The following is a 15,062-nucleotide window of genomic DNA, read 5'->3' on the forward strand; positions in this document are numbered from 1 at the left end:
TGCTACCGAATGGTGCACTTAAAATGATGAAAATAGTAAATTTTATGCCATGTATATTTATATATTTAACCACAGTATAGTTAATTAATTAAAAAATGTAAAACATGAAGCTACAATTGTTTTAAAAAATGTTACTCTGGACATTGGTCCTGGCAATGATTTTTTTGGATATGATACCAAAAGCAAAGGCATCAAAAGCAAAGATAAGCAAACTAAAAAGCTTCTGCACAGCACAGGAAACCATCAACAAAACGAAAAGGAAACCTACTTAACAGGAGAAAATATCTGCAAATTATATCTGACAAGGGGTTAATATCCAAAATTTATAAAGGACTCATACAACTCAAGAGCCAAAACCCCAAACAATCTGATTAAAAAATGGGCAGATGCTCTAAATAGACATTTTTCCAAAGAAGACATACAGAAGACCAACAGGTACATGAAAATATGTTCAATATCACTAATTATCAGGCAAATGCGAATCAGAACCACAATGAGCTATCACCTCACACCTGTCAGAATGGCTATTATCAAAAAGACAAGAAATCACAAGTGTTGTTGAGGCTGTGGAGAAAAGGGAAGCTTTGTGCACTGCTGGTGGGGATGTAAATTGGCACAGCCACTATGGAAAGCAGTATGGAGGTTCCCCCAAAATTAAAACTAGAACTACCATACGATCTAACAATTCCACTTCTGGGTATTTATCTGAAGAAAACAAACACACTACCTTCAAAAGATATCTGCACCTTCATGTTCACTGCAGCATTATTTACAATAGCCAAGATAGGCAAACAACCTAAGTGTCCATTGAGAGATGAATGGATAAAGAAAATGCTATATATGTAAGTATATACACACAAATACACATACACAAATACACAATGGACTATTATTCAGTCATACAAAGAACGAAATCTTGTCATTTGCGAGAATACAGACGGACCTTGAGGGCATTAGGCTAAGTGAAGTAAGTCAGACAGAGAAAGACAAATACGGAATGATCTCGCCTGTATGTGGAACAAACAAATGAGGGACTTCCCTGGTGGTCCAGTGGTTAAGAATCCGCCTTCCAATGCAGGGGATGCGGGTTTGATCCTTGGTTGGGGAACTAAGATCCCACATGCCGCAGGGTAACTAAGCCCGCGCGCCACAACTAAAGAGAAGCCTGCATGCCGCAATGAAGAGCCCACGTGCTGCAACGAAAGATCCTGCATGATGCAACGAAGATGCCTCATGTTGCAACTAAGACCCAATGCAGCCAAAAATAAATAAGTAAATATTAAACAAAAAGCAAAGGACAAACAAATGAACACCCTCCCCCCCCCCACCCCCCACACACCGGCAACCAAGCTCACAGATACAGAGAACAGACTGGTGGTCGCCAGAGGCAAGAGGTACAAAATGGGTGAATGGAGTCAAAAGCTACAAACTTCCAGTTATAAAAGTAGTAAGTCATGGTAATGTAGTATACAGCATGGTAACTATAGTTAATAATACTGTATTGCATATATGAAAGTTGTTAATAGAGTATATTGCAAAAATTATCATCACAAGAAAAAAAGTTTTGTAACTATGCATAGTGACAGTTTAACTAGACTTATTGTGGTGATTATTTTGCAATATTCACAAATACCTAATCATTATGTTGTACATCTGAAGCCACTGTAATTTTGTATGTTAATTATACTGCAATAAATAAATAAATACTTCACTCAAGTTATTTTCATCATTTTCTTAGTGATTGAGATAAAAGCAGATAAACTGAAATTTTCACCTTGTTTTTCTAAAAATGGTCTGTGTGACTTGATCAAGTCATTTAACCTTTTATTAGCTTCAGTTTTCTCATCTGTCAAATAAAAGGTTAGGTCTAGCAGAAATGAGGGAGGCTGAGTATGGATGGGGACAAGGGACATATGGGAATCCCTGAACTTTCTGTTCCATTTTGCCTAAAACTGCTGTAAAAAACAGAGTTTATTAATTAACAAAAATTCAAAACTACTTCATACAGGGAATGGTGTGAGGTTCAGCATTCATCCAGTCCACACTCTTATATTTAAATTGAATTTAGAACCTAGAATGTTCCTAAAGCATTTCAGGGGAAAATTAACCATATTCTGGTGTTTAATCCAACCTTAACCACTAGATTATCTATAACAAATAAATTTTAATCCACTACTCTTTGAGCCTCAGTTTCTGACAAGCAGCATGATTCAGTGCTAAAACAAGAGTGGTGAGGCCTCTAATTGTTCAAAACCCCAGTAATGTTTTCGATGATAAATTTTATAAACTTAGTAAGTTCCTTAACTTTTCTGTGTCAATTTCTTAAATAGTAGATAGTAACCCTTACTTTACCATTTCCCACAGATTTAATATGAAAGCATTCTGAAAATTTAAATAATATATCAAATGTAAGATGGCACCATGCTTTCATTTTGTTTCCAAAGATACATACTATTTTGAGGAAATGACAGCTAAGTGTAAACATTATGTGTTATACGTGTAATATAAATAATAATATAGTGTTATATAATATATAATAAATACATCTATATTTTACATATATAATTCCCATGCAAACAAGCAATATTCTGTAATTGCTTGAAAATTAGTTATCCCATTTCCTGTAATAGATTTAGTGCTCAAAAGTAGCCTATAAATCAAAGGAAGTATATGAGGAGAGTTTCTTATTTTAAAAAACTTAGAAGTCACAGTATCTGAGAGCCAGGATAATCTTAAGATATGAACTGTGTAGTTCAACAGCTTCACTTTATACATCAAGCTTCATTTTTACCACTCCCAGAGAAACTAAGTAATCTGCCCAAAACGTTACACGACAGTGGCAGTACTTTTAGGAGTATTAAATGCAGAAACCCTCCCCCACAAACGGAGAACTAAAAGCTCCCTTCAAAGTAGTGTTAATTTTTCGATATTTTGCTCTTCACCATAACGTATACTCTAAAGTCTAAAGTTTACTCTCCAATTCACCTAATTTATGTTTGATATTTCATATTCTTTAAAACTCCTATTAGATAAAATTTAAATTCCAAAAGTAATATAGCATTTTTATAACTTCACACAATAAAGACACATAGAAAATAAGAAGTAAAAACCTCATTACCCCATTCCAAATCCTAAAACCTAGAAGGGCATAGCAGGCACAATAATATGCAACCCACTCCCCAAATCAAAATCCCTGGAAGCTGGGAATATATAGAAGAAATTAAGGTCTCTAATCTGTTGATTTTGAGACAGGGAGATTATTCTGGATTATCTGGCTGGGCCCAACTTAATCACGAGGGTCCTTATAAATGGAAGAGGAACAAAAATGAGTCAGTGGAAAAAAAAAAAAGTGAAAACAGAACCAATGTTGAAGTGATTCAATGTAAGGATTCAACTTGTCACTGCTGGTTCTGAAGACAGAAGGAGCCCCAAGCCAAGGAATTCTGGAAAGGCAAGAAAAAGAATTCTACCCTAGAGCCTCCAGAAGGAACACAGCTATGCTAACACCTTGATTTTAGCCTAGAGAGATCGATTTCGACTATAAAATAAATTTGACTTGCTTTAAGCAACTTAAATAACTTATTACAGCAGGCACAGAAAACTAATACACAGGATAATAGTTTGATGACTATAATACTAAGACATTCTTTGGTGCCTATATACATGTACATAGTAATAGAGGTTTTCTTAAACCAAGGAGTACTGGCTGTACCACTTTTATCTGGTGTATTAATGACATCATCATACACCTAGGAATACAAAACAAAACATCAGGATCATCACTGACTCTAGCCCAATCCTTTACTCCCTACCATCCAATCAGTCTTTAATTCAATTTTAATGTAAAAAATGTTCAAGAGTCCACCCTTTCCAACATTCAGCCACCTTAGCTATCACCTCAGCTCACGACATGACTTCTATCTTGGAAAACCACAAAAGCGTCCTGCTTCCTAACTGGTCTTCTAACTTCTAATATTTCCTCATCTAATTAATTTCCCATACTGATACTGGGGTCTAATCTTGATCCAATTTTAACTGAACCACACCCTCCCCTCACAGTTTTTGTTTTTGTTTTTTTGCGGTATGTGGGCCTCTCACTGTTGTGGCCTCTCCCATTGCGGAGCACAGGCTCCGGACGCGCAGGCTCAGTGGCCATGGCTCACGGGCCTAGCCACTCCGCGGCACGTGGGATCTTCCCGGACTGGGGCACGAACCCATGTCCCCTGCATCGGCAGGCGGACTCTCAACCACTGCGCCACCAGGGAAGCCCCCCTCACAGTTTTTTAAAACCTATAATGATTTATATAAAAAAGAGTAAACTTGCAATGTCCTTGTACCATGCTGTGATCCAAAAAACAAATTTCCCGAGCATGGAGGACTTTTAGGTCAATGAAACTATTCTGTGGCTCTACTGTGGTAGATACATGTCATTATACATTTACCAAAACCCATAGAAAGCAAAGCACCAAGAGTGAACCCTAATGCCTACTATGAACTTTGGGTGATACTGTGTCAATACAGGTTCATTGATTGTAATAAAGGTACCACTGTGGTGCAGGATGTCCATAGTAGGGGATGTTGTGCATGCATAAGGACAGGGGGTATATGCAAAATCTCTATACTTTCCAAAAATTCTGTTGTGAACCTAAAACTGCTCTGAATAATTGTTTATTAATTTAAAAAACAAAACAAACAATCCCCACCCCAATTGCTACCAACAAAAAACAGCCAGCCCACAAAAATATATTGGCTTCACAGTTTGTAAGAATGCACACGTGTATTATTTGATCTATATTTTAAAAAATATTCCAAAATAAACCATTTTCTTCTCATTTATTTCTATGAGATGAAGAGCTGGTTCTAACATAAACAAGTCCTTTTCAGAGTGAAAGACTTTTATCTGACTAGAGACATTTTAGAACACTAATGTAGTTGATGATACTGATCTTTTGAGGCACAGTCTGATTTTATTATTAATCTCTCATTTTTAGGAATTTAATCCAGAAGAAGTACATTAGTCAAAAAGCAGAAGTAAAACTTCAGTGAGTTCCCTGGTGGTCCAGTGGCTAAGACTCTACGCTCCCAATGCAGGGAGCACGGGTTTGATCGCTGGTCAGGAAACTAGATCCCACATGCTGCAATGAATATCCCGCAATTGGCAACAAAGAACCCACATGCCGCAACTAAGACCCGGCATAACCAAAAAAAAAAAAAAAAAAAAACCCAAAAACAAAAACCAAAACTTGAAATATAGTTTTTAGCAGAGAACTTCATACCTGCTTTTCTATTCAGCAAAAACATTCCTTTAAAATCGTAACTGTATTAGATCGTCCCAAAATGCATTTTCATTTTCTCATTTGTAGTGACAATGCTAATTTTTTTCAGGCATTGTCACCTGGAATAATGACCATTATTTCTCAGCCTTTCCTGTGGCTGAAGTATGGTTACACGACTATGTTTCAGTCAGTAACTGTAAATGAGGTTTTGAAGTTTCCTTTCTTAGTCAGATTAGCTGCTATAATGAATTACCATAGACTTGGTGGTCTAAGTAACAAAATTTTACTTCTCACTGTTCTGGAGTCTGGGAAGTCCAAGATCAGGGCTGGGTTCTAAGTGAGAGCCCTCTTCCTGGCTTGCAGATACTGCTTTCTTGTTGTATACTCACATGGTAGAGAGAGAAATCATCTCTCTCTGTGTCTCCCTTTATAAGGATGTTAATCTCATTCAGGAGGGCTCCACCCAAATAACCTATAATTATTCAATAGTTCCCAAAGGCCCCATCTCCAAATATCATCACACTGGGGATTAGGGGTTCAAAATATGAAATTTCAGGGGAACACATTCACTCCATAATGCTTCCTTACAAAGAAGGTACAATACTTGTTTTTTACTCCCTTCTTCTCTTTTATCCTCTCTGTAATGAAGACCTTATGGCAGTTATGTTGGAACAAAAGGTAACCATAGGAACGCAAGCTTATTAGTGTTGAAATGGAAGAACAGAAAAAAAGGAGTCTAGGTCCCTGAAGACACTGTGAAGATACCATGTTAACTCTGAACTGTGTACTTCACAACTTTTTTTAAATTAAAGGAAAATAAATGTTTATCTTTAAAACGTCTTGGTTATTTGAGAGGATTTCTTATCTCATTGGCAGCTGAAACTAAGCCTAACTAATAAAACGTTTTCATGACCCAAGAAGCAGAAATGGAGTACAAAGAGTTTATGTGATACCTACCTCAGTGGCAAATTAATGAAAGATCTTTTCAATGCAAAATAAAGTGTTGTGGTTTATATGTTGATCACTTTAACCATACCAAGTCAGATGTATCTCTAAAATATAACTGTTCCTCTTTCAATTTCATTCTTTTCTTGCCTAAATTCAAGAATTCCTCATGACCTTTTGATGGATAATGTGAATTTCTGCCATTAGTAACTCTCTCATTCAATTCATTTTCCACTCTGTTGCCAGAGTTATCTTAAAACACAAAATTGCACTTTGCACTTCCTTTTCTAAAAATAGTATTTTAAATTTCCTATGGCTTAGTGGGATAAATATCTTAAGAGTCAGTAATGTCCACGGTCCCTATCACACAATGCTTATTTTCCACAACACCACTACATTTCAGAAAAAGTGAACTTCTGAGTTGTTCTAATATATGAAAAGTCTTCGCATCCTAGTATGTGCCTTGGTACATGCTATCCCAACTGGAATGCCCTTCTCCATCTTGCAAACTACTGCTGAATGTCCAAAACCTAACTCAACTATACTCTGTGAACTACTTCTTAATGAATGATATAGTGAGTTGATAGCTCTCTGGGGTTTTAAAATGTTTCCATCAGAGGACTTATCAAGCTGAACTTTCCCAAGGGAATATGAAGTTCTTAAAAATAAGAAGTATTTTACTCATCTGGCAAACAGTTTGGAACACGGCATTTAACAACTGAGGAATGAATGTAGAAAACCATCAAGATCATTTTAGATACAAGCAGAGTGTCCCTTTTCTTATTTTCAATTAACAAAACAGGTATCATTAGAATCCAAACTACAGAAATACAATCTAGAAAGCCAGAGAGAAGATAAAGATCAGGGAAAATAATTAGCCCCAAACAACATATCATAAGTACAGTGAACACTGAGGTGTTTGTGATGAGATCTGTATTTGTGTATATTACATTTGTATTGTTTTTCGTTTTTTTTGGATAGTCAAAGTATTATTTAAAACATGGAAGAATGACAGGTCTTTAAAGGATGTCAGCTGATAGGTACCACTACTTACTCTGTAGTTTTGTAAACATCAGAATACAGCCCTGCTTTCTGATACTTCTTCTTTGGGGGACGTGGGGCCTTCTTTTCTCTTGGGATGAGAGAAAGCACAGGCTGCAAGGTACTTTCAGGTTCGGGAGGTTTGGCTGGGGTTTCAGGAGGACTGGGAATCTCAACTGCTGCTTCAGTAAAGCTAGAAAGAGAAGTTTAAAGATAATTTTATGGTGAAATTTTTTTCCTACAAATAATTATCTATTTAAAAAAAACATCAGAGCAATTATAAAAAGAGACATGTGGACTTCCTCATCTGGTCATGCTGGAGTAACAGATACCAGATTTGTCCTCCTGACAGAAACTAATAGAAACATGGCAAAGTACAATAAACCTGGAGTAAGTTTATGAAACAATTATCAGACACTGGACAACAGTGACTGTAGCACTGTGATCCCTGAGAACATTGGAAATAAAATAGAAAGAGATGATTCCTATAACCACTTTGCCTTTACAAGAAGGACTGAGGTGGAGGGAGTAGAACCAAAGCAGAGAATGGCCAACTTAATGAGTTGAAAAGAGAGATCAGAATATGGAGAGGCTGAGGTAGTTAGAATTTGTGAGGCAGAGTACTGGAGTGGAGAAAGCTATGGAGAAAAATAACTCTAGAAATCTGTGTAAGGGTCTCCTTTAGTACATTGCTAAATACTAAGTTTGTGCATGTGCAAGGTGAAATTCCATAAGGCTGGACAAAGAACCACCAGAGTATTATAACCTAAACAATTTCTAGAGCTCCCACGTGATGACAGATACTCAGATTCCACTAGGGAGAGTGAAAGACACTGCCCAACACTGTGGGCATTCAATAGAGATCCCAGAGGGTAACATTATCCATTTTTGTAGGGCTCAACTATCTCTGGAATAAAAGCCAGCTCTAACAAAGCTTAAAAACTATCTTCAAAAGAATCCAAACCAATCCACAAGTAACTTAACTGCCTACCAAAATAAAATCGAACATATAGAAAATAACAAAAAACATACACACAATAATGTGACATTTACAATATTAAAAAATTCAAAATGAAAAAAAAGAGCAATGACCAAAATGTTTCTAAATTTGATAAAAAGTATAAACCCAAAGTTCCAAGAAGCTAAACAAACCAGAAGCAATATAAACTAAAAAAAAATCAAGTATGGCATATCATAATAAACTTTCTGAAAACTACTGATGAAGAAAATAAAAAGAGCCAGAGAAGAAACACACAGTCTATACAGGAGTACAAAAATAAGAATGAATGCAGATTTCATGTCTGAAATAATGCAAGCCAGAAGGCAATGAAAAGACATCTGGAAGTGCTAAAAGGAAGGGGAGGGGAGGAGCCTGTCAAAAGAGAGTTCTAAATCAATCAAAAACATCTTTAAAAATTAAGGTGAATATAGTTCCAGGCAAAGATGGAATAGACACTTCTACCTATCCTCCCATTAAGTACAACTATAAACCCATGAAATTATATATAAAATAAACATAAGCACACAGATTGGCTAGGTACCTTGGGACCTAAGCAATGATGTATCAGGGAATTTCCTAGATTTTCTTTTTGCCTCATACTTAATAGTGAGAGACTGAATACAGTTTCCCTAATATCAATGAAAAAACAAATGTCTGCTCTCATAACTTAAATTCAAGGTCAGAGTTAAAGGTTGTAGCCAGTGCAAAAGGACAATAAAAAGAAAAAAATATAGAAGTGTGAGTCCTCCAATTTTGTTCTTTTTCTTCAAGATTGTTTTGGCTATTTGGAATCCCTTGAGATTCTTCGTGAATTTTAAGATGGATTTTTCTATTTCACAGAAAACATCACTGGGATTTTAATAGGGATTGCACTGAATCTGTAGATCACTTTGAGTAGTACTGATATCTTAAGTCTTCCACCCCATAAACACAGGCTTTTCTTTTTCTTGCCTAACTGCTCTGGTTAGGAATTTCAATACAAAATTGAACTGAAGCAACAAAAGTGGGCTTCCTTTCCTAGTTTCTGATAATAGTGGAAAACCTCTGTCTTTCACCACTGAAGTTGTCAGCTGTGGGTTTTTTACATATAGCTTTTATTAGGTTGAGGTAGTTTCTTTTTATTCCTAGATTGCTAGCTCTTTATCATGAACATGTGTTAGATTTTTGTCAAAAAATTTTCTGCATTTACTGATATGACCATGTGATATTTCTTCTTTAGCCTGCTAACGTGATGGATTACATTAACTGATTTTCAAATGTTGAACAAGTTTTGTATAACTGGGATAAATCTTACTTGGTTATGAGATGGATGGATTGGTTTCATATTTTATTATTTTTTTCCTATTCTCCTTATAGCCAAATTCATTTTTTCTGTCTTACCTTATGTTTCTTCCTCCCACAATCAAAAATGTTTTCTGCTTTCCTGCTTATATGTGTATGTATATATTCTACATATATAAACTCTTCAAGTGCCATGTTTCTCCAAGTTCTGTCTACAGACCATATATATCAGAATCACCTTGGGGGCTTATAAAGGAAATGCAAATGCCTACTCATAGAATTTTTTAAATTCCTATTAAGGAGATCTGAGATGGATACTTCCTAACCTTGCTGGTCCCTAATACCCCACACTGTGCACTCTCATTACAAGAGCATCCTTCTTATCTCACTCGGGCTCTGACACCGTAGGCTGGGCTAACATTCCGTTGCCCTCGCCCCATAACCCAACTCTTCACCTCATTAAGCCTCCAACACCCAGCTCAGGATCACCATGGTTTCCACATCCCATACAGATACCTACCAAATGGCTTTAAGATTGAATTCTTCAGGAAAGAAAAGAGAAAGAAGAGGAGGTAAGGCATTTTAAAATATGGCTTTATGGGAATTCCCTGGCTGTCCAGTGGTTAGGACTCAGTGCTTTTACTGCCATGGCCCGGGTTCAATCCTTGGTCAGGGAACTAAGATCTCGCAAGCCATGTGGCACAGCCAAAAAAATAAAAAATAAATAAAATAAAATATGGCTTATGATATATTTATCTACATTAACACAATACATTGTTTATTTTTTGTGGCTTTTTTTTGCTTTATAAAAACAAAATCAGTTAGTATATCATTTTTAGGGTCTTGTTTCTTTCACTTAATCTTGTCTCTAAGAATCATTCATTATCATTACATGTCAGTTATAATTCATTACTTTTTATTACCATATCATATTCCATTGTACAAAAAACTACAACATACTTATTCCTTTTCCTATTAATCTGGGATATTTCCAGTTTCTATATATTATAATCAATCTTGCTACTACCTTTCCAAAAAATGCTTTCTGGTGATCATTGGGCAGTTTTCCTAAGCTATGTAAAAGGTAACTGCTGGATCATACTGGGTTGTTTTGAAATACCTTTTTGGTTACATACCAAAAATGTATAAACTAAATCTTTTTTTTTTTTTTTTTTTTTGGCGGTACGCGGGCCTCTCACTGTTGTGGCCTCTCCCGTTGCGGAGCACAGGCTCCGGACGTGCAGGCTCAGCAGCCATGGCTCACGGGCCCAGCCGCTCCGTGGCATGTGGGATCTTCCCGGACCGGGGCACGAACCCACATCCCCTGCATCAGCAGGCAGACTCTCAACCACTGCGCCACTAGGGAAGCCCTATAAATTATATCTTATAAATTTCTTCTCCCAGTTTGTAGCAAGTCTTCATACATTTATTCGGATGATGTCTGATAAACGGAAATTCTTAGTTTTAATAATAATGCAGTATATCAATCTTTACCTGTATGGTTACTGCTTTTGATACCTTGTTTATAGACTTTCTGAGAAACAAGGTCATAAAGTTTTCCTCCTTCTGTATTAGCCTTTAAAAGTTTGAAGGTTTGTTTTTTATACTTATGTATTTATTTAACCAACTGGGAACTGATTTTTATACATGGATTAAGACAGAATCCAATTTCATTCCCATTCCTATGCAATATCAACTTCTGGGGCACCATTTATTGAATATAATTTTATTTCCTTATTGATATGTAGTGTCACCTCCATCATATAGCAAGCTTGCATGTATGGATCCGTTTCTCTTATCCAATTCTATATTCAGTTCCATGCTAGCTCAATATACCACAGCTTAAAATTAAGTCTTGGGGCAAATCCATTGTTTCATTCAGTGATTCCATTCCTAGGTATATATCCCTAGAGGAATTAGTGTCCATATCCACCAGTGAACATTAGAGGAATGTTAAGAGCAGCATTTTGGGGTAATAGTGTCAAAATGAAAATAACCCAACAGTAAAACAAAAAAACTCTATATCTGCATCAACATGGATGGATCTAGAGATTATCATACTCATCAAAGTAAGTCAGAAAGAGAAAGACAAATACCGTATGATATAACTTACATGTGGAATCTAAAATACGACACAAATGAACCTATCTACAAAACAGAAACAGACTCACAGACATAGAGAACAGACTTGTGGTTGCCAAGGGGGAGGAGAGGTGGAGAAGGAAAGGATTGGGAGTTTGGGATTAGCAAGTGCAAACTAGTATATATAGGATGGATAAAAAGGTCCTACTGTATAGCACAGGGAACTATATTCAATATTCTGTGATAAACCACAAGTAGAAAAGAATATGAAAAAGAATATATATATAACTGAGTCACTTTGCTGTACAGCAGAAATTAACACATCGTAAATCAACTATACTTCAAAAAAAATTAAAAAAAGAAAAACTATTACATACAATGGATAATTATAAAATAACAAAAAAGAGGTAACTACAGCAACATGCAACAACAGAGATGGTTTTACATTTATATGTTGAGCAAAAAAGGTGAAGCACAAAAGCATATGTCCTGTATAATTCCATTTCAGTGAAGTTCAGGAAGGATAAACTAAACTATATTGTCTACATTGAATACTTAAATGGTATAAAAAAAGGTAAAAGTCAGGAGATCGATTATAGCTACTGGCAAGAAAGTGGTGTATGACTGGGAAAGAACATGGGATGCTACCAATGTTCTATATGTTCACCTGTTCTGTATCTACATGGGTGTTAACTCTATAAAAAAATTTTTTAGGGCTTCCGTGGTGGCACAGTGGTTAAGAATCTGCCTGCCAATACAGGGGACATGGGTTCAAGCCCTGGCCCGGGAATATCCCACATGCTGTGGAGCAACTAAGCCTGTGCTCCACAACAAGAGAAGCCACCGCAATGAGAAGCCCGCGCACCCACCACGAGAGAAAGGCTGCACACAGCAACGAAGACCCAATGCTGCCAAAACAAATAAATAAATTTATTAAAAATAATTTTTTAAAACTGGTTACTTCTATTTATATACTTTCTGTTATGTGTATTCCTCTTCAAACTCCTTTCATATTCTCTAAATTGTTTTTAAATGAGACTCAAATGATCTTTTTAAAGAGAGATAGAACCCTCTTTTTTTGTTTGTTTGTTTGTTTTTTTGTTTTTTTTCGTGGTACGCGGGCCTCTCATCGCTGTGGCCTCTCCCGCTGCGGAGCACAGGCTCCAGATGCACAGGCTCAGCGGCCGTGGCTTACGGGCCCAGCTGCTCCGCGGAATGTGGGATCTTCCCGGACCGGGGCACGAACCCGTGTCCCCTGCATCGGCAGGTGGACTCTCAACCACTGCGCCACCAGGGAAGCCCTAGAACCCTCTTTTAAACCTGGTCCTGGTGTTTTCGTGTAGCAAGATGTTGTAGATTCAATTTACACTACAGAAGCACAAAGGTATTTCTTTCCGAGTAGGTATTTTTCCTAGGAATACACCACATACATTTCAACTGAGTTTTACAATTTGTTCGGTAGTCACACTTTAATCTCTCATATATAGCTTATTTCCTTTTTAGTTCCTAATTTTATTATTCCCTTTCTCTTCCTTTATTGATCAACCTTACCAGAAGTTTGTATATTTTATTCGTTATCATTAGTATTACTAACTTTGGTCTTCAGTGATTCTCTCTACTGTACCTTAGCTTTATTTTGTTAATTTAATGTATATGTTTTATCTCTGTCCTTTACATTTTGGGGCTTATTCTCATTTTTCTAATTTCTTTTATTTTTAAAATAAATTTATTTAAAAATTTTGGCTGCAATGGGTCTTTGTTGCTGCACACAGGCTTTCCCTAGTTGCGGCAAGGGGAGGATTACGCTTCGTTGCAGTGTGCAAGCTGCTCATTGCGGTGGCTTCTCTTGTTGTGGAGTACGGGCTCCAGGCGCACGGGCTTCAGTAGTTGTCGCTCGCAGGCTTCGTTGCTCCACCGGCATGTGGAACCTTCCCGGACCAAGGCTCAAACCCGTGTTCCTTTCATTGGCAGGCGGATTCTTAACCACTGTGCCACCAGGGAAGTCCCATCGTTTTTAGAATTGCTTAACTGGACTCTTTGTAACCAAGGAGGACCCTACGGGGTCTTCCCAGGACAGACCCCTCCCCTATATCCTCTGCTTTAGTTCCTCTCTGAAGTACCTAGATAATAGTATCTGATGCACATCTGCTGAAATTGTTTTACAGATGATAAAACCAAATGGAAGAAATTACTTACTTAATGATCATAAGCACCACAGACCTACTGGCACCTAAGGATTGATAATCTTAACCTCTGTGACACCACCCTGTTACCTCACCATCAACCAGTCGGAGATTTGTGCATGAGCTCATCATATATCTGGAACGCCCCTCCCTCACCTGGCCTTTAAAAATGCTTTCCTAAGCCCAGAGATAAATCCATGCACTTATGGTCACCTGATCTATGACAAAGGAGGCAAGAATACACAATGGAGAAAAGACAGCCTCTTCAATAAGTGGTGCTGGGAAAACTGGACAGCTACATGTAAAAGAATGAAATCAGAACACTCCCTAACACCATACACAAAAATAAACTCAAAATGGATTAAAGACCTGAAGGTAAGGCAGACACTATAAAACTCTTAGAGGAAAACATAGGCAGAACAGTCTTTGACATAAATTACAGTAAGATCTTTTTAGATCCACTTCCTAGAGTAATGAAAATAAAAACAAAAATAAACAAAAGGGACCTAATTAAACTTAAAAGTTTTTGCACAGCAAAGGAAGCCATAAACAAGACGAAAAGACAACCATGAGAAAGGGAGAAAATATTTGCAAATGAAGCAAGTGACAAAAGATTAACCTCCAAATTATACAAACAGCTCATGCAGCTCATTATGAGAAAGACAAACAACCCAATCAGAAAATGAGCAGAAGACCTAAACAGACATTTCTCCAAAGAAGACATACAGATGGCCAACAAACACATGAAATGATGCTCAACATCACTAATTATTAGAGAAATGCAAATCAAAACTACAATGAGGTATCACCTCACAGCAGTCAGAATGGCCATCATCAAAAAATCTACAAACAATAAATGCTGGAGAGGGTGTGGAGAAAAGGGAACCCTCTTGCACTGCTGGGAATGTAAATTGATACAGCCACTGTGGAGAACAGTATGGTGGGTTCCTTAAAAAACTATATATAGAACTACCATATGACCCAGCAACCATAATTGAAAAAGACACATGCACCCCAATGTTCATTGCAGCACTATTTACAATAGTCAGGATATGGAAGCAACCTAAATGTCCATCAACAGAAGAATGGATAAAGAAGATGTGGTACATATATACAATGGAATATTACTCAGCCATAAAAAGGAACAAAACTGGGTCATTTGTAGAGAAGTGGATGGACCTAGAGACTGTCATAAAGAGTGAAGTAACTCAGAAAGAGAAAAACAAATATCGTATATTAACGCATATATGTGGA

At 36.9% G+C, this 15,062-nt stretch overlaps 1 protein-coding gene across 4 annotated transcripts in view; it reads right to left on the bottom strand.

The window, feature by feature from the left end:
• The window catches only part of ASH1L (ASH1 like histone lysine methyltransferase), a 217,893-nt gene that overhangs the window by 106,584 nt on the left and 96,247 nt on the right, over positions 1-15,062 (bottom strand). For 3 of the 4 annotated variants that reach the window (XM_082612810.1, XM_082612809.1, XM_082612808.1), the window contains one exon: positions 7,276-7,455. The exons of the other annotated variant lie outside the window; for it this stretch is intronic. In XM_082612810.1, the coding sequence (XP_082468936.1) occupies positions 7,276-7,455 (180 nt within the window). The remainder of the gene's footprint in view (positions 1-7,275; positions 7,456-15,062) is intronic. 4 annotated transcript variants of the gene reach the window in all.

The sequence above is a fragment of the Mesoplodon mirus genome (assembly GCF_964341445.2).
Source record: "Mesoplodon mirus genome assembly, chromosome: 3".
Taxonomy (NCBI): Eukaryota; Metazoa; Chordata; class Mammalia; order Artiodactyla; family Ziphiidae; genus Mesoplodon; species Mesoplodon mirus.